The sequence below is a fragment of the Ursus maritimus genome, unplaced genomic scaffold, assembly GCF_017311325.1.
Source record: "Ursus maritimus isolate PB19 unplaced genomic scaffold, ASM1731132v1 scaffold_29, whole genome shotgun sequence".
In the NCBI taxonomy this organism is placed as follows: Eukaryota; Metazoa; Chordata; class Mammalia; order Carnivora; family Ursidae; genus Ursus; species Ursus maritimus.
Genome location: NW_024425452.1, coordinates 16,506,061 through 16,527,844, shown reverse-complemented (window position 1 = coordinate 16,527,844; position 21,784 = coordinate 16,506,061). Strand labels below are relative to the sequence as shown.

The 21,784-nt window shown below is 34.7% G+C and overlaps 1 protein-coding gene across 1 annotated transcript in view; it reads left to right on the top strand.

The window, feature by feature from the left end:
• Positions 1-21,784, top strand: part of KHDRBS2 (KH RNA binding domain containing, signal transduction associated 2) — a 539,039-nt gene that overhangs the window by 186,956 nt on the left and 330,299 nt on the right. Inside the window, exon 3 of the mRNA XM_008691747.2 lies at positions 17,793-17,909. Coding sequence (XP_008689969.2) covers positions 17,793-17,909 — 117 coding nt within the window. The remainder of the gene's footprint in view (positions 1-17,792; positions 17,910-21,784) is intronic.

The window sequence follows — 21,784 nt, the reverse complement described above, 5'->3', positions numbered from 1 at the left end:
TATATATATATATATACATATACATATACATACGTATACATATAGACGTGTGTGTGTGTGTGTGTGCGTGTGTGTATATATTCGTGTGTGTATATATATATATTTACATATATATGTGCGTATATATATATTTACCCCCATCCAGTTCATAAACACATCCATCACCTCACATATTTTTTGTGTGTGTAAGAATATTTAAGTTCTACTTTCTTAGCAAATTTCAATTATACCATATATTGTTATCCAACAACAGTCACCATATTTTACACTAGATTGTCAGACTTAGCCATCTTATAGCTGGAAGTTTGTACATGGTTACCAACTCAAAAGAGCATATTTAACCACATAATGACGAAATATCTGTGATACAGCTCTAGCAGACATACTTGGCCATGAATGCATACATTGAAAAACAAAACACTGAAAACTATTTAGCTAGATATTCATTTCAAGAAGATAGAAAAATAAAGTTAGTATCAATAAAGTAGGAGATAAAAAAAATTATGACCAGAAAAGAACATAATAAAATGAAGGAAACAATAGAGAGTATCAATAATACTAAAAGGAAAATTTTCTGAGAAAAACTATCCCAAAAAAACCCTCTGGTGATACAGATCAATAAATATTAGGCACCAGCAATTGATACCAGGAATTAAAATGATACATAAGCATAGATGGTGTCAGGAACTGTGAAGGGTCTGTGTTTTGCCATAGAAAATACATGAGTCTTGAGTCACAGACACACCCAAGCAGCATAAACATTGGCCCATTTTTATCAGTTCCCGTGTCCCCAAGTCTTCAGAGGTGACACAAATGAGACCTTATTGGATGCTTGCATATGCGGTGGGTTGCATTACAGGAGGGTTAACTGAACAAAACATCCCAAAATGTGAGGATAAGGGGGAGACAGTATGATATTTTAAAGCTATTTCCAATAATCATATGGGGGGGTACTATTAAAATTGTTTTCCTGAGATTATTGAATGTGTAATTTGGGATAAAGCAAATGAATGTACCTGGGATGGATTCGTTTTCTATTGTGTAACAAATTGCCACAAACACAGTAGCTTAAAATAACACACGTTTATTATCTCACAGTTTCTATGAATCAGAAGTCCAGGCATTGCTTAAGTGAAAACTAGCTTTCTATTCAATTAGCGTTTGGTCAGAGTTTGTGTTTAAGCCCTCGTGACAGTGAGAATTCAGCCTTGTGCTGTGTGTGGTTTGGGTCTGTGTGGTTTGGGTAATGCTTTCAGGTTTGCCCCGTATTCTGTTCTGATAGCCTGGCCCATGTTCACAACTTTTTTGGCCCACAAAGTTGATTCTAATCCACAATCATAGAGTGGTGGCTACTACAGGAGAAGTGGGTCCTATACCTAGTTTGGGACAGTAGTGTTCAGAGGGAAAGCAGAGCTTAAGTACAAAGTGATCTGCACCTGTCACTGTGAGGACAGATATAATCTGGGACAGAGAGTGCAGAAGGATATGCCTAAGAGTGTTGATGAACAGTGGGGACCTTGGTGGAGAACAATTAAGAGGAGGCTGAGAGCTGTATGATAATAACCAGAAGGCACAGCAACCAGACGTTTGAGGGAGACAGGGAAAGACACAGCCAAGAAGAACCCTTCTGCTATCACAATAAATGCCTATATTAAAAAGGAAGAAAAATGCAAATCAATAAAATAACCTTTCACCTCAAACTAGAAAAAAAAAAAAAACCTAAACTAAAACCAAAACAAGCAAAAGGCAGGGAATCATAAAGATTAGAGCAGAAATAAGGGAAATAGAGAATAAAAGAAAAAACAATAGAGAAAAATCACCAAAATAAGAAATTGTTTTTTTATAAAGATTGGCAAAATTGGCAATTAGCTTGACTGGCCAAGGGAGGGGAAAAAAAGCAGTCCAAGCTATTAAAATCAGGAGAGAAAGTGAAGACATCACTACTACTTTAGAGTAGTAAAAAAGATCATGAAGGAATATTATAAACAACTATATGCTCACAAATTAAGTAGCTTGGATGAAATGGACAAATTGTTTAAAAGATGCAGATTATCAACAAGGACTCAAGAAGAAATAGAAAATCTGAGTAAAACTATGGCAAGTACAGATTAAAATTAGTAATTAAAAACCTCACAGACAGTATCCCAGGGTCAGATGGTTCACTGGTGAATTCTACTAAGCATTCAAAAAAATTAATTTCAATTTTCCTAAGCTTTTCCAAAGATTAGAAAAAGAGGGAACACTTCCCAACCATTTTATAAAGCCATCATTCTGTCTATTCCAGACAAAAGCAGCAAAAGAAAAAAAAAATCTGGTATTTTCTAGATGCAGAAAATTTTCAGTGAAATACTACAGACCAAATGCAGCAATATATGGAAAGGATTGTACACTCTGAAAAAGTGGGACTAATCCTAAGAATCCAACTTGGTTTAACATCTGTAGATCAATTAATGTAATGCATTATCACAATTAATAAGGGACAAAACCATATGATCATCTCAACAGATGCAGAAAAAGCATTTGACAGAATCCAGCACTCTTTCTGGATTCAAAAAAACAAAAAACAAAAAACAACCACCCACCAAACTAGGATTATAAAGGAATGTTCTCAACGTGAAAGAGGGCAACTGCGGAAAATGCAAAGTTAATATGATACTCAATACAATGGGATATTATTCAACGATACAAAGAAAGAACCAAAACATGGTTGAAACTTTAAGACATTATGCAAAGTGAAAAAAGTCAGTCACTAAAAACTATGTATTGCATGACCCCATTTATATGAAATGTGCAGACCAGGCAAATCTGTAGAGACAGAGGTGGATTTATGGTTGTCTAGGTTTAGGGATGTAATAGGGAGTAACTCGGATGGATAAGGGGCTTCTTCTAAAGAGGACTCCAACATTCTAAGATTCAATTTTGACAATGGTTACACAGTCCTGTGACTATACTGTGAACATACTTAATATGAATATACTAAAAAATACACCGTGAGTATACTAAAAAAATGAATTGTACACTTTTAATGGGTGAATTTTATGGTATGTGAATTATAGCTTAATAAATATGTTCAATATATGCAAATCAATAGCTGACATTTTCTGAAGGAGGCATGTCATATAATGAGGACTGGGCAGCCATGGCAATTTCACATTTATCAGCAGGACTCTTTTTTTTCCCATTTTTTTAAATTAATTTTTTTATTTTTAATGTTCAATTAGCCAGCATATAGTACATCATTAGTTTTTGATGTAGTGTTCAGTGATTCATTAGTTGCATATAACACCCAGTGCTCATCACAACACATACCCTCCTTAATTATCAGCAGGACTTTAGCATAGGGGCACCTGGGTGGCTTAGTCAGTTAAGCAGCTGCCTTCGGCTCAGGTCATGATCTCAGGGTCCTGGGATAGAGCCCTGTGTTGGGTTCTCCTCTCAGTCAGTGGTGAGTCTGCTTCTCCCTCTCCCTCTGTGATCTCTCTCACTTTCTCTCTCTCAAAGAAATAAATTTTAAAAATCTTAAAAAAAAAAAAAAAAAGAATGTTTAGCTTGGACAGAGTCCATTGGCTTAAAAGAATCAAGTCCAAGCAGAAGAATCATTGAGTTTAATATATTGTGTTTCTGCTTCTGGTATAAGTAGTTTCCTTTCAAATATATAGTACATTTTATATTTTCTAAAACCACTAAACAGGTATGAAGAAGGACTTGAAATTTGGGTTTCCTGTTTTCTTTTCTAACAGATCCATATCCGTTTCACAGTTGAGGATTTCAGAAAAACAGATAGGAATACTACCTATAGTCGGGTGAAAAGCCACCTGAGGAGTCTGCTCACAGCTCCCAATATTTTAACCAATGTTGATCAAATTAATGCTATTTAAATGAGCTAATCAAATTAACTTTCTGGGGCGCCTGGGTGGCTCAGTCATTAAGCATCTGCCTTTGGCTCAGGGTCCTGGGATCAAGCCCCGCATCGGGCTCCCTGCTCCGCTGGGAGCCTGCTTCTTCCTCTCCCACTCCCCCTGCTTGTGTTCCCTTACTCACCGGCTGTCTCTTTCTCTGTCAAATAAATAAATAAAATCTTAAAAAAAAATTAACTTTCTTCTTACTCTACTACTGAATTAATATCTACCCTTAGGGAATTAAGACAAATCCTTCTAGAATGATTAGGACTATCCATATTATATGCAAGAAAATACTAAAAAATACAGTAGTTGATTTTTAAGCAGCCGGAGCCTTGAAAAAACTAGATAGCATCTAGGGAACAGAAAAGCAATTAGCTATTTTAAGTTGGAAATAAATGTATGTTTGTTCGTTTGTTTTAAAGATTTTATTTTTAAGTAGTCTCCACACCCAACATGGGGCTTGAACTTACAACCTTGAGGTCAAGATGCCCACGCTCTACCAAGTGAGCCAGCCAGGTGCCCCTAAATGTATATTTTGAATGTAAGCTCGCTAGGGTCAAAGAACTTTGTTTCATGTGCTTCTCTATCCCCAGTGTCTAGAACAGTGCCTGGCACGTAGCAAATACTCCATGAGCACTTCTTGAATGATTATGTCCTTATCAAGCATAAGCTCCTATATTGATTTCATGACATAGTATAGAGAAGAACAAGTTCTGTAAAGAACAAACACCTGTACTTTAGACATGTAAACACAGCTTACAAGAGACTTATGTGACATTTAAATAAAAGATTTACTTTAGAAATTCAGGATTCTATACAACAGCACCATTGTGGTTTATTTAAAAAAAATTAAATTCTAAAGTGTGAGAATATAGCTGACTTAAAGTGTTATTTTAGTGATTATTTGAAAAGCCAAGAAATATCTTTTAAGTACTAAAAGTGCAAAGATGTAGATAAAAAAAAAAAAAAAAAGTTATGTTCCTGGAAGTCATTTTCCTGAGTAAACAATCATCTGCCTCTACAAATGACTGTATGATAATCTCATCGTATAGTACTCTAGAAACTTCCATTCAGACAGTTGTGCATGCTGAACAAGTCAGTGTTTGGGTTCGAACTGTGGTTATAATTCAGATTAGGGCTGTTTGTTAATGATACTTTTCACTTAATGATGGTAATTTAAATGTATCTTTCCAAATAAAAATAAATTGAGCTTGGAGAAGGTGCCCCTAGAGTTATATAAATATGGCTCAGAAAACATTTTAGGGTGTTCCACACAGGATGAAAAACATCTAAAATATGACCAAAGGCTCTTTAGTTTTCTGTGAAAGGAGAATATGATTTACACACATAAGTGCTGAAACATAGTAAAGAATTATTTACAGCAGAACAAATGGGATGTGAGTTGTATATGTGTTTAAAATTATTAAATTATTTACATTATTAAAATATTAAATTATTTACATTATGAAAATTATTAAAACTTAAAATTATTATTTATCTTACTAAAATTCACGTCCACTCATTTTTATCAGCATATTCTCAAGTTTCTTTGCTGTTTCTGTAAAACACAGACTATCCTGTAAAATGGTAAAATGTTGGATGATTTTTAACCTAGACCATGTTATTTGGAAACTTCAGATACAAATATTGATTAGGCACAGGGTATACCAAATCACCATATTTTAGAGGACTCACATTTTTATACTTGATGTAAATGGATTCTTCTTCTCCAACTATGTATGCTTCCTTCAAATTCAAATAGTTCCCTCTAAAGAGAGCACTCCTCAGTGGGATTTTGGGATCACACGGCAAGCAAGAGTAATTACTGCCTATATTTTTGGTAGACCTTCTTATTTAAACTCTTCAGGTTCATGTATGTGTTGACATTTACTGTTGTATTTTGAAATGTTCTATAAGTTCTAAGATGAAATCTACTATAATGATTGGTATTTCAGCGCAGAATCAAAATTCTTCCTAATTGACAAATCCAATGAACCGTTTTTCTCAAAGTCTAGTCTACCTCCATCTGTAGCTTCTGCTAAAATTATTACTTCCTCATTTCTTCATCCCTTGACCGACTCCTTCCATTCCTCACATCTCAGTCAGCAAGATGCCTTGAGAGTAAAATTTGGTCATGCCACAGTTCGCTTCCCCCATCTTCCACCCGTTGCCAGTTAAGATGCTTCAAATGCTTTACACTGCTTTTACCTCAGACTAAAATTCTCAACAGGGTTTTAAGTACCTCAATATTTTCTCTATGTCTGTCTCTCTTCCAGCTGCATTTCTTACACCTCCAAAGGGAATTGCTTTCAGTTTCTCAAACTTGTCATGCTCTTGGGGTTTCCTCACATGTTAGTCCTTCTTTCTGGAAAGTCTCCTTTAGAACTCTCTCATCTTCTGCTCCTGCCCCAGCTCCCCACACATCCCATCCTTGTTTCAATGCTAGGTCCCAGGAAGAGTTTTCTAATGACTCCAATTTCACATTTCCAAGGAATCCTGAACTTCTCCTAGCATGGTTCTTGATGCATAATTGTCACTTGATATGTATTTGGTGATTAAGTGATTTATTTAAAAAAATCTAGATTTCTTTTGTTTTCCTCATCTTCTTGTATTCCTCCAGAAACTAGTAAACTAGTCCTTTGCTCCTCTTCTTCATTTTCTCTTCTAAATATAAGTGCTCCTCAGACTTTTCTCCTGGGCTTTTTTTTTTTTTTTCCTTAACTCTCTCCCTTAGTAATTTCTTGGCTTTAAGTAACACTTGTATGTAGAAAATTGCTAGACCTATATTTTCATATTTCTCTTTTAGTGTCTGTCCATACGTGGCTACTAGATTTCTCCATTTGGAGGGCATCTGAAATAGATTATACCACAAATTTCCCTCTAAAACTTTTGCTTCTGTCTTCCGTAGTTTTATTAATGAAACAATATATTTTCAATCACTTGGATGTAGACTATATTTTGATTACTAATTCACTTTCCTTTCTTCATATTCCCCCAATTGAATAATTTGCCAGGTCTTATTATGGGTACCACCCAGTCTCTCTTTCACTTCCTTTCCTCTTCTATTTTTGGTGACCACCATTTTACTTTATGCTCCATTATCATTTATCAAGTTTGCACCAACTTCCAGTGGGCTCCTCCATCTTTGGTTTCTTCCCACTCCACTACATCTTTTCCAATCTCCCTTTTTTCACTTTTTTATGTCCCTGCTTTTTTCTATGCCCAACTTCTGCCTCCCTGTTCAAGATTCAGCAAAAACATCAAACTTCTTAACTTTCCCAATATGGAAACAATTTCTTCTTCCTTTGAATTCTTGTAACACTTAATGTACTTCTGTTATGGCATTTGCCAGGTTCTTTTACAAAGTTTCACAATTTATGTATATTCCCTTTTCCCCATATAAGTTTCCTGAAAGAAGTACTTATATCTGGTTCGCTTTATATCCCCCATGCATTTCACAAGTTTTAGGTGCTAAACCAATGTGTTTCGTAAGTAAATGAATTGATTCCATCCTTGATTTTATATAAATATGTTTTTTGAATGACATTTAGTTTATGACAACATATTGATATTATAGTTAATGGTTAATTCTGAAACATTTTCTCCCCACCACTGTTTTCTTGAATACTCATCACTGTCTATTTTGTTAAATTGAAAGTGGTCTTCTTTGATAGAGTTCTCTGTAAATTCCAAATATTATTATTTAATTCTACAAACATAGCTTGATATTTTTGCAGTTGAATAAAGCTCTGTTCCCTTGCTCACCAATGTCCTTTGATGATTGCTGAGATGAGTACCTGAAGTGTTGTCTTTTCCTGTCTATTTATACAGGAAGAATATTTTTTGATCTGCAACTGTGGTCTCTCTTTGTGCAATCTGCCTAAATTTGTTTAACTTTGTTTTAATAGCAACAAACACAAGAGTAGAATACCAAAGGATGACTTAATATTGAATTCCCAAACACAGAACAGCAAGCAGCTCTATGAATTCATACTGATTAAGAAGGAGATTCATACTCAAGCCAGGAATAGGATGGAGATGAAAATGGTGTTCAAATATAAATATAAAGAGATGTGAGGACAAGGGGAATTTGAGGACCCTCAAACCCAGTTGTGGCATATGAAAGAAGAATAGATGAGGCCAGCAGCAGAGACTAGTAGTTCAGAGATTCTTCATAAGTGGCCCTAGTGATCGACCCTGCCCTTTCATCACAAAGCAGATGTAATCTTAATGCCCACAAAAAGAAAACTAAGGCTAAGTGAATTGCCTGTTCTATTTAAGAAACAGGGCTGCTGGAATTAGTTTACAAACATTTTGTTAGAAAAATACCACGTGTTAAAAAAAAAGGTTTATTTCATACAGGTACTGATGAAATATTATTAATCATGAAGAATTACATTAATCGAGAAAGAAAGGGTATAAAGGGAGACTGTAGATTCTGGGGTATCCTATACTTAGAGGATGCATTGGTAAACCTTGAAATACATATGCCCAATATTATTGAAGTTTATTTTTACCTAATTTTAAACTATTTTTGGGTTTACTACGTTAAAAATGTCCCTAGAGACTCCTCGGTGGCTCAGTCAGTTAAGTGTCTGCCTTAGGCTCTGGTCATGATCCCAGGGTCCTGGGATCGAACCTGCTTCTCCCTCTTCTCCCCACTTGTGCTCTCTCTCTCTCGCTATCTTTGTCTCTCTCTCTCCCCCTCTCTCTCTTAAAAAAAAAATAAATAAATAAACAAATAAATAAATAAAATATATTTTTAAGACGTCCCTAAAATATTTTTCTTAAAATGTCCCCAGTTTTATGAAAAGCACTTGCTTTGCCACAAATTATGTTTTGTAGCTTTACAAATCCATTGAAATGTGTTCTTTCAGTTAATATTACTTGACATGATTTAAATATTTCCTTTTAGGAAAAAAATTAAAAATCTGATTAAAATTGCCCAAAAGGCTTTTTGAATATAAAATTTATTGCAAAACAACTGTTCAGTGACTTAGCATAAATGAATTTGACATACACAAATTTAATTTTCTTAAAACACACGTGGATAAAATACCTTCAAATTATTTGAAGATATTTAACATACTGGAAACACAGCTGTGTTCACTCTGTTAAGCCTTAAGAATCTTAAAGCTTCCCAAGTTACTAAATATTGAAGACATTGCTTTGTAGTGTTTGAGTTATTTTCTGTGTTTAAAAGAGATTTTCTTTAAGGAAAAGGTTAGAACCAACTGTTTTCAGTGAACCGATAATTCACCTGTCATGATTATGTCATTTGACTTTGTTTGAAGGTGGACTGAATATAGGATGAAAGTAGAGGGAGAAAAAAAATGTCTCATTAGAACAACATTTGTATTGGCTATTTTCAGAATTTATCTTAAAATAAATTTCAAAAAACTAAGCACAACATAAAAAATATGTACCAGCTTCCGTGATTACATGTTATGTTTTAAAATCTCAAACAGAAATGCTATCCAGTCTTTGGATGGAGGCACCTGCCTTTATAGTAGAGGCAGCCATGTGAGGAGGGTTTGTAATCATCTCTTCCTGCCACGACACTTGCTGTGAGATCATCCATGTGGAGGACTTAGTGCCCAGCACACAGTGAGCCTTTGAAAAATGTTAATTGTAGCAAGTAATAGTAGCCAATAATCATAAAAATCATAATCATGTCTATAATACATATAAAAATAAAAGTATTAATATAAAATAAAAAAATAAGGGTTACTAAAGTCAAACTTCACTATAGGTGTCAGATACTAGTACAATTTCCTGAAAAAAATAATAATCATTTAATAATCTCAACCCGCTTTATAAAACTGAGCTATAATTAACATACAATGTTATATTATTTTCAGTTTTACAACATAATGATTCAACAACTCCGTATATTACTTGGTGTTCATCATGATGAAGGTAGTCACCACATGTCACTAGAGAAGGTTATTACAATATTATTGACTATATTCCCTGAGCTGTACTTTTCATCTTTATGACTTACTTGTTTTATAATTGGGAGTTTGTCCCTCTTAATCCCCTTTATTTCACCTATCCTTCCCCACCTCCCCTCTGGCAGCCACCAGTCTGTTCTCTGTATTTAAGAGTCTGTTATTTTGTTGGCTTGCACCCCAGTGGACATTTGGGTTGCTTCCATATCTTCTCTATTGTAAATAATGGTATGGTAAAAATAATATATTTTCAAATTAGTGTTTTTGCTTTCTTTGAACAATCCACATTTATTGAGCACTTATTGTACATGTATTACTATCTTTATTCTCCCCTTTTACAGATGAGAAAAATGAAGCTAAGGGACAGTTGAGTAATGTAGCCAAATTTACATAGCTAGTGAATTTACAAACCCATGTAATCTGGCTTGAGAACCATGCTCTTAAGCATTATGCTCTACTTGTTCACTGATATTGAGGCATTTTATGTATTTGAATAATAATTGGGGGGAAACAATTTTCCTGAGCCATTCCTCATAGTTGGTTTCAAAAACTGCAGGTGTTAGAGAAGTGATAAAATAACATAAGCAAACTTAAAAAGTATGATAAATAAATACTCGTTTGCAAAAGCAAATGGTAGATTGTATATTTAAACATTTTAAAAACACACTAAAAGGACTTCATGCTTAAAATAATGTGATATTGGGGCGCCTGGGTGGCACAGCGGTTGAGCGTCTGCCTTCGGCTCGGGGCGTGATCCTGGAGTTATGGGATCGGAGCCCCACATCATGCTCCTCCGCTGGGAGCCTGCTTCTTCCTCTCCCACTCCCCCTGCTTGTGTTCCCTCTCTCGCTGGCTGTCTATCTCTCTGTCAAATAAATAAATAAATAAAATCTTTAAAAAAAAATAAAAAAATAAAATAAAATAAAATAATGCGATATAATTAATGTTACTCATAAAAGATACTTTACATCAGTTTAAGTTAAATCTCTGATTATGTAACACCTTCATTCTGTTGGATGTATGTGTTCTGTTTCAAAAGGTAGAGTTCGTGAAAGAATTAAAAGGGATGTCTCCCTTGCAGTTTCAGACAATTGGTTTCAAATTGGTCATTGGTTAGAAATGAAGCTACTGTCTTGAAATAGAAGTGTTGGGAAACGTGTCACAATAATCAAGTCAAAAACAGACACTTCTCAAGAGTATGGCCCATGTATGCATTTTGTCAATAACCTGTCCTCAGCCAGGAATGCGTGAAATGCTCTCTCTTCCTTTCAGTCATAAGCATTCCCAATGGAAACATCACTTTGAGTGCTATGGTATTTTTCTCTTTGATGTTTTACTACTACCAGTAAAGGGGCAAGAAGGTTCTGTAACAGCGTTAAAGAGAAGTTCAGTCAAAATTTACTTAGCTGGAATTGATCTATTTGATTTTTTAAAATTATTTAATATTTAATGCATTCAAAGAATATGTGTAATTTTCACGTAGAGCTTAAAACAAAATAAAATGGATACTTGTGAACCCCCAAGTTAAAATCTCAAATATTACCTATTACTTGACACAATCTGTATGTTTCCCTTTGACCACATTCTCTAGGGTCCATTCCCAGAGATTACCAAGGCCTTAAATTTTGTGTTTATTATTACACCTGTTATTTGAGGATAAGATTAACTACTTAAGCATTTATTCATAAATAAAACATTATTAATTTTGCTTATTGTGTTTTATAAAAATAGTGTCATATGTCTAGAGTTTTAATTTTTCGCTCAAAATTTTATTTCCAGGATTTAATAATGAAATTTCATGTAGTTATGGGCAATTTATGTTCACTCCTGTAAATATTCCACTAATATGTCACAGTTTACTTAATTATGTGCACCGGTCATGGTTCTGGGAGGAAAATAGGATCTACTCTCTATATAATATTACAATCTATAATTTAGAGCTAGCATTATGTTGGAAAAGATGGAAGATGGAACCTTAGGAAAATTGCCACCCATGGGCAGTGAGAACTTGAGCCTGAAGCTTGCCGGACCCTAGAACCAGAAGTTTGGAGAGATAGATCTGTGGGGCTCTTGTATCCATGCAGTGGGAGCTCATGTAGAGGTCAGTAAAACAGCCGTGCTGAGAACCATGATTTGCCAAGAGTAATGGACTCCAATTCATGTTCGCCTTCTGCATCTCATGCAACTTCCTGTTATTGACAAAATCCACAAAAGGAAGCATATGTGGAAGGGGATCTAGGAGACATAGACATAGCCAACTGTTGGTATGGGGTTAAGTTGACAGCATACTATTCTTGAATCGATAGCTTTTCCCCAATTATTTTTGCTCTTACAAGCGTTGAGACTTTTAGTATTCTTGCATGTGCTAAGACTTCTCTACAGAATATACCTAGGAAGGGAATTGCTAAGACATTGATTAAATACATTTACAGATCTGTAAGATGATGACGAAATGGTTCTATCCTTTACATTCTTTAAGCAGGGTGTGTGAGTCTTTGTGGCTCCACATTCTGACCCATGTTCGGTTTCTGACTTCATTTCCCATCACAGTGTGTATAAAATGATATCTCATTGTCATCTTAGTTTTGTTTAAATTCTAATGAGGTTGAAATTTTCATGCATTTTTCTTTTGCAATTCTTTCTTCAATAACATTCACGATTTTATCTTTTATCTAGTAAGCTGCTTATCTTTTCCTTCTTGTTTTATACTTGTTTTTGTAACCTATACTTTATTGGTAACATGTACTGCAAATAGTTTTCAGTTTTGTGGCTTATGTTTTCCACTTCTTTGTGGTGTATTTTAATAAGCAGATGTTGTTAATTCTAATCAAACTTTTATTTTACAGTTAGCATATTTTTATGTCTTATTTTAGAACTCTTAGGCATTATTTCCCTGTATTTTTCTGTTAGAAATTCTAAAATTTTGCCTTTCACTCCTAAATCTATAATCCATCTGTATTTACTTATTTTTTGTTATGGTGTAGGAAGCAATTTCATTGTTCTTACTGTGGATAGCCAATCATGCTCTGTATTAGATAGTCCCTTCTTTCCTTTGTGTATTAGATCCTATTATTTCTGTAATAGTTAACACAAACTTAGTGGGTTAAAACAAAATAGATTTGTTATTTTACAGTTATGAAGGTCGGAAGTCTAAAATGGTTCTCCTGGGCTAAAATTAAGGTGTCAGTAAGGCTGCCTTCCTTCTGGAGGCTTTAAGGGAGAATCTGTTCTTTGACTCCTACAGCTCGTAGAAGCTGCCCTTACTCTTTGACTCCTGGCTCCCTTCCATCTTCAAACCCAGCGCGCGCATCACTCCAACCTCTGACTCTGTTGCCTTCTTCTTTAATTTATAAGGACACAGGGCACACCTGGATAACCCAGGATAATCTCTTCATCTCAAGATTCCTGATTTTGTCACAGTTGCAAAGTCCCTTTTGGAGGAGAACATATTTGCAGATCTTGTGTATTAGGGCATGGACATCTTTAGGGGCCCAGTATTCTGCCTTAGTGATCTGTACTGACCCCTGTATCATATATCACTTTAACATAAATTAAGAGTCTGTTTCTGGATTCTGGATTCTGTAGCTCTGTTTTCTGTGTTCCAGGACTGTACATAATCACACTATCATAACTAATGATAGTGACTCTTTATAATGACTCTTTGTATGTGATAGGCATGATTCTTAACTTGTTCTTCTGCTTCTGAATGTTTTGGCTATTTTTGGACTTTGACCTTTTCATACAAATTATACAACTAATTTTAAGTTGATCCAAATCCTATTGTGATTTTAATTAGAATTGTATAGAACCTATAGATGTAATTGAAAATACTAGAAATCGAGACTCCCTGTCCATGAACATAATCTGTCTCTCAATCTATTTATATCCATTTGACAGCTATATTAATGTTTTTTATATATTCTCTGTAAAGGTTTTGATTATACACAATTAAATTTATTCTTAGAAAATCTTATTTATTTTTTACTGATGCCATAAATGGTATCTCTCTCTCTCTGTTTTAAATTACTAATTATATGTTGCTGATGTACAAAAATACAATTGATTTTTATATTGATTTTGTATGAAACACCTTGCTAAGCTCTTTTACTGATTCTAATGATTTTTCTGAAATTACTTTGAGCTTTTTATGTATATAAATTATATAAACCTTGAATGGTATTTTGTTTCTTACTTTCTGACATTTATAATATTTATCTTATTCAGTGGCTTAAATCTTCAACGTTGAATAAAACAAGAATGTGCATCTTTACCTTGTTTTTGGTATTATTTTGCTATTAAATATACAATTCTTACTGGGTTTTAATAGAGCTTCCATTGGGTTTTCAGATGATGTGAGTTTTATAACGATTGAAATTGAGTTTTATAAAATTATTTTTCTTTTTAAATAAAATGTTAACCTTTTTTTGCTGTCCAAATAAAATATTAACCTCTTTTTCTCCATTACTAATAGGTAAATTACAATGAGGGGTTATGACTCTTAAATTACCCATGTATCTGTGATAAATACAACTCAATCATTATGTATTTTTTGTATGTACAACAGGCCTTGGTTATGCTACTGTTTTGTTAAATGGGTTTTGTTTCATGAGTAGGTTTGCTCCATAAATTCCCTTTTCTGATTTGCTTTTACTATCAAGGTTATATTAGTCTACTAACTGAGTAGAGGGATAGTTCTTCATTTCTTTCTCTAGATAGTCTATTATTAGCTCACAACCTCAAGAATTTCCTGGGTGAATTTCAAATCTAGCTCCCATACATGGAAGGCAAGCACAGACTAAAGAAAGAGGCAGGCCACTCCAGATCAGTAGTTGAAAGGTTTAATTAGCAAGGCAAGTTAAAATGAGGCTTGTCTTGGGTGGCTGCAAAATGAGTAGATCTCAGCACCAGCCCACCAGAATCTTAAGAGTTTATGTAAAGGCCTTAGTAGGGTTCAGTCATGTATACAGTCCAGATGGTCTCAATAACACATCACTCTTTCTCAAGGCTGTGTCCGTGAAGTGGCTCCTATTGTGGGATCAGTGAACAGAACATAAACTCCAAGGACAAGGGAGGAGTAAAGAGCCTCTGGTTGCAGAAACCCAGGTGGTGGGATCAGTCAGTAGTCCCATCTTCTCAATGATTCCTCCAACACCTGCCTAGATTGGAATGATGTATTTCCTGAAGGTCTAGTGAGATTCCTTTGTACAACTACCTGGGAATAGTATTTTTTTTGTAAGACATTATGATAGTATTTTTAAAATGTTTCTATGTTTTCAACCTACTGTGAAATGCACAGGTTTTAGTGTAAGACTTGAGTTTTGACAAAAATGTACCTATACTTTCAGCAAAATAGAAAACAGTTCCATCACCCCAGATGTTTCCTTCATGCCACTTTCCAGACAGTCCAATCCTGGCCTTCTATGTTCCACAGGCAACCACTCTTAGGAATTCTAACACCATAAATTATTTTGGCCTCTAGAATTTTGTATCAGTGGAATCTAACATGATACACTTGTTTGGATCTGGCTTCTTTCATTCCACATAATTGTGAGATATATCCATGCTGTTGTGTTAATCAATGACTAATTCCTTTCTATTTATGTATAAACTTATTGATTTTTTTCTCCTCGGATGGGCATTGATTTATTTCTATTTTAATGGTAATTGTGAGTAAGATATCATGGACATTCTTGTTCAAGTCATTTTGCTTTTATATCCCCTTGGTTAAATACCTGACTAGAATTTCTGGCGCATAGTGTAACTCTATGTTTAATTTTATAAGTAACTGTCAATCTTTCCAAGACAGTTGTATCATTTTAACTGCTAATAGTGGCTGCTCTAGCAGTCTCACATCCTCGTCAACATTGGTCTTTTTTTGTTTTGTTTTAATAATTCTGATATGTGTGTGTTTAATTATCGACTTGATAGAGTTATTTATAGATCTAAATACTAATCATTATTTTTAAGTTTTTATTTTAATTCCAGTTAGTTTACATACAGTGTTATATTTAAGATACTAATCATTTTTCAGATGTATGCACGGGGAGTATATTCTCCAGTCTGTGGCTTATCTACTTAATTTCTGAATGTTTTTTGAATCAGCAAAAGTTTTAGTGAGTGCTGTTTGCTTACTATTAAGTAATCTTTCCCAGTTTAAATTTGCAAAGGCATTCTTGTATGCTTTCTAACTAAATTCTTATCATTTTAGTTTTCATGTTCAGATCTATGATAGATCTCAAAATAAAGCCTGCCTAAATGTGAGGTAGGACAGAAGAGATTTTTTTTGTGTTTTGTTTTGTTTTGGGTTTTTGTTTGTTTGTTGCATATGAATATCCAATTGTTCTAGCTTCATTTGCTAAAAAGATTTGCATTTCAAATTTTATTGCTTATGTACTTTTGTTGAAAATCAATTTACCATCCAAGTGTATCATCTTTCTAAACTTTATACTGGTCCATTTATCTATTTGCCTGTAGATACAGCAATCCACACTTCAGTACAATATTTAATAAATGTGGTGAGAGCAGACATCCTTGAATTTATCCTAGATCTAGGGGAAAAGCAGTTAGTCTTTAACCATTCAGTATGGTGTATTTCTTACTACAGAACTATAGATTTAAAAATATATAGAAAACCTCTGATTTAGAAGGCAGTAGCTTAATTTTATTTATCTGTTTTTCGTTTATCCAGCACAGCTTTTGGTGCATTCTAAGCCCTTTCTATTTTTTATTTTGTTTTATTTTTTTAAAGATTTTATTTATTTATTTGACACAGAGAGAGACAGCCAGAGAGGGAACACAAGGAGGGGGAGTGGCAGGCAGAGGGAGAGTGGCAGGCAGAGGGAGAGGGAGAAGCAGGCTCTCCGCTGAGCAGGGAGCCTGATGGTGGCCTTGGTCCCATGTTCCCAGGACACTGGGATCACAACCTGAGCCAACCTGAGCTGAAGGCAGATGCTTAATGACCAAGCCACCCAGGCACCCCAGACCTTTGTATTTTTTAAATTAATCAGTGAGTGATTATCCAAGTCATTTGGTGTGGTAATGTTCTATTCTGTAGCTGACAACATACTCTCATAACTGCCCTTATTTCACCTGTTTTTAGCCAGTTTCAGGAAGAATAAACAAACTGAAAAACCTCCCAGAATTTCCCATTTAGAAAAACTGCTTTGTATATATGTGGTATCAGTAGTGTTTTAAAGTTTTCTGTATGTGTGATCACATCTTTTATTTGCTGATCTTTAGAACAACTCTTTAACATAGAGAATGTAAGATTGAAGAATAATTGAATTGTTTTATGCCTAATCATGAAATTTGGGATAGAATGTTATGGGCACAGATAATACTTAACAAAAATGAATATTAAATTTTATTTTAAAAATCTATTTAAGGAGTACATTGGTGGCTCTGTCCGTTAAGCGTCTGCTTTGGCTCAGGTCATGATCCTGGGGCGCTGGGATCAAGCCCCAGGTAGGGCTACCTGCTCAGCAGGGGAGTCTACTTCTCCCTCCCCCCTCCCTGCTCATGCTCTCTCTCTCTCTCTCTCTTTCAAAAATAAATAAAATCTTAAAAATCTTTTAAAAATATTAGCCTTTGCAATTTAGAAGGTACATAGTCTAACATAATTGTTTCTTTCAATAATCTGGAGAGAAAAAGCCTTTAGAACCACAGTTCTCCCGATTTATTTATTTGATTATGTAAGTACTGTATATGATATGTTCAACATATTATTGATTTTTGGCAATCTTTTAGGAAGAGGTCTCCTTTTTAAAATGGATCCTAGATTAGAGGTCTGAAATAGTTTTGTGTGTGTCTATGTGTGTGAATGGCATAACTCCCTTCTACATGGTAAAGTTTGAAAAGCCCATAACCTATCATTTATTTTTGGTGCAAAATATTACTTTTTTCTACTTTTAAACAGAATTCTATTGATTTTGTTTCCTAGTTCAATTTTGTGGGGAAATTGCTTGGACCAAGAGGAAACTCCTTGAAGAGACTACAGGAAGAAACAGGTGCTAAAATGTCTATCCTGGGCAAAGGATCAATGAGAGATAAAGCAAAGGTACTGAACTTTGAATATGATATTTAACACATACAGGAGGTTACCTGTCACACTCAGGGCCATGTTTACCAGCACATCTGCATTGTTCTCCCATTGTTTCGTACGATTTTCACCTTCTGGGACCACCTTGTTGCACTCTTGTTCAATTCCTCTATTTTCATAAGAATCAATTACCCTTCCCCCCGACCCCAGAAGATATAATTTCATATCTCTGTTCTCTTTAGTCCTTTGTGTAGGTTGTTGCCAAATCTCCTTACTTTTTCTGTGTCCTCTGTAGGATGTTTCTATATGTCTGTGCTCATTTTCTTGAATTCCCTGTCTGGATCCCTTTTCTCTCTTCAACTATGTCACCTAATCACATCCATTGTATCATTCTCTCTTTTTATCTCTATGCTTCATTTCACTCTGATCCTCTTACCAGAAGCAATTTCAAATACTTATCTGCAAATCTAAGAGAATTCCACTTATTTTCTGAAATGTTTCAGTGATGTTAAACAATTCACCTGACCCCAAAAGAACAAATAAGCTAAGAAATAGATGAACTTTGATGTTTGAAATGATGTATTTCACATCTGAACTATATCATTTTCCCATTTTATAAAGTGATAGCAATTTTCTCTGCGTTAGAATTCATTGTTTTGGAAAAATAACAACCATTTATAGAGAGAGATTTATTCATAAAGGATCTTTTAAAATTCATTGAGAAAAGGTGGATGTATTAAGATAGTATTATTTGGCCAAGCCATGCTTTTCTGATTCGATATGTTACTATGGCAAATAAAGTATTCAAACATTTATTTCTGACTATGGGAATTAACTTAGGAAATTGTTTCAGTGTTCTATTAATGTGAAATCTTGAAGAAAATTATGGTGGGAAATGTCACCGAACAGAGATCTCATAGTCTCACACTGTACACTTCATACTGTGTGATCTTTTTATTTTTGCCTACTCCTTTTTAAGATTTAGAACAAGCACTATCTCCCCAACGGGGCTTTTCTGAAACTCCTGTGATAGGCTAAATCCTCTCATCACTGAACATATTTTGTTGAAATTTTCTGTTTCTCTCACTGAACTGTACACTCCTACTAGCCGGAGAAATATCCTAGTCAGCTTTGCATACCCAGAGCATCTGTGTAGGCACTCCATATCTTTCAAAGCAAATGGGTATTTATTGTTTATTCCCATATATTTGGAATTTTTTTCTTTCTGTTCACAAAGCTTTACATTGGATTTCTTTTTCCCTATGAGCATGTTAGGAACCAGCATAAGTATTTGAAAATCTAGTCGGAAACAAATTTAGTTCTATTAAGTTTCCATTAGGTTTAATTTACGGATATTAGCTGTTACTTAAAATCCAGCTTGTCATTGATTACTTTTTGGGTGATCTATCATGTTTGTCTATGCTTCAAGCATTTTCATTGTTCCTTTACAAAATGAAACAAAAGGAAAACATATAATAATAATAATAATAATAATAATAATAAGATAATGTATTGCACTATAAACTACATTTTATAGAATCTAAACAAGACCTTAACTGCCAAGGGCACATAGCTGCAATAAAACCACAGACATGGATATGCAAAAATTTACCTTAAGAAACATTTGATTAAAATAAAAAGAAATCCTATTAATCACTGTTTTGCTGTTTTACCTATCTACAACATGATCTGATCAGGAAGGAAGATTTTATATGTGACTTTGTTCCTCTAACAAATAAATAAAACTTACCTGATTCTGCAGTGGAACTGTGTATTTATACAGCCACACAGGAATATATTCATGCATTAATTGCAGAAGTATCGATTGCTGTGTCACACTATGTGTCATCTGTAGTTCTAGTTCATGGTAATGAATATGACAAAAATTTTTCTCTTCCTACAGTTTACATTCCAATGGGAAAGACAGACAATAAATAAGTGAAAAAAACACATTTTAGTAATTGTTATGTATTAAAATAATACAGATTGTTTTTCTGTGTTGGCTCTGCTATTAAGATGCTAAAAGGGTATGTCCTAAGCTTGATCTTTCATGATTAAAAGGAGATATTTGGGTAGTTATCTAAATCAGGACGAAATAACTATGCAAAAGCATTTCTTACACATCTGCTATGTGCTCAACTGTAGATTAAATATTATGTCGAAAATAAGTATTAGACATGAGTCAAGCCCTCACAAAACTTTCAGTTTAAACATCCTGATCTGTTTAACACTTTCTTTAAAAAAAAGAGTTAAGAAAGTATCAGTCATTGAAATAGAAGGTGGAAGAGTGACATTCTCATTTAATTTTATTTTTACAAACCTGATAAGACTTTTTCATCCTTAGAAAAGAACGAAATGTTACGATTTGTTATAAGACCATTATAAAATTGCATGGCATAGAGAACAGTTCTAGCGGTTTGGTGTAGTAAGATTCTAACAAGTTCAGTGTTCTTATTTGCCTTATTTTGGTTTGGGTTGGCTTGGGGGAAACATTCCTTTTCGTTTAGCTACACCTAGCCAATAACTCTGTGAACAGAGAGTGAAAACGAAAACCAAAACAAAATGAAATGTGGTAATATCCAAGGTAATAGCAGTAGCAAAATCCTACCTTATATTCAATATTTTACTCCTGTCCTGGTCAGATCACCTGATATGTGAACTCACATTTTACCTTATAACTATCCAGGAATGCTTAAACAGAAGCTAACTTTTAAATGGGGATGATAAAGATATTCTTAGAGAAAATTAGAAAGTAATATATACAGTATGCTTTCAATATTTCAAAATATCTCAGGAAATTAACTGGCGGTTCAGAAATTTCTTTAAAGTCTGAGTCCCTCGTACACCATATGGCCAGCCAGTTCTAAATAACCACACAGCTGCTGGCTTCTTCTTCTTCTTCTTCTTTTTTTTTCCCCCTAGCAGTTGCTGCTGAGCAATCTTCAGGGGTAACTTACTGTAGCTTCAGATAGAGTGTTACTATTTTTAGTGATGCTGGTGGCAGAGATTGGTGAGGGAGAACAGAGGAAGCAGTGGTCTACAGGCTTATCTTTGAAAAGAGTGAGGAACAAACATATTATCTTCAAGAAAAAAGGTTTGAGAGGTTAGAGAAGATGAGACAAAAGCTGAGCACACCCAGATAAGAGTGAGGAAACAGCAGGAAAGCCTCAAAGCAAATTTCTTGCCTACCTCCATTGTCCTTAAAGGGAAATCACAAATAGACATGTTGCAAATAAATTATGTTGTAATGGAAGGTGTTCTGGCATTCCTCTTAATAAGCTTGGGTGAAATTATGGAATGCAGTCTTAAAACATACTGGTGATTATATGTTAACAGTAAAGTGCTGTTTGGTGGAGTTTTATTTGAAAATGTGTGATAATTCTCTAGGCAAGCCTTTCTCTCTTTGATGTGCTAATATCATGTGCAGTTTCTATTTTATAATATATCTTCTGTATTTGGTGATGGCTACTTTAGTAAATCCTTTCTGATTTCATGGCAATTTGATTTTCATCAACAATAAAATCAAAACCTTCAAAGTGATGCTGCTGCCTGGTGGGTGTGAACCCCGTACCAATCATCCTTCTCTCGTTTGGCTTCTGGGCTATGCCTCACATCAAACAGCAGGGTTAGTCTCTCAAATCCTGAAGGGGCGAGGCCACGCTCACTGCTCATCAGTCAGGCTGGGATCGGTTAGGTAGACTCCTGTTTCAACTTTTTAATATCCCCAACAACAAAGCAATTTGTAATCCCACAAAATCAAGAGCCCAGACACTCTGGTTTTAATTTTAGCTGTGTCCCTAATACACGGCACCGGAGATCAGCAATGTTTTCTTCTCCGTTTTGCTCCACAGGAAAGAATGCCTAGCCCATCGTTACTTCCAAACAGAGATAGA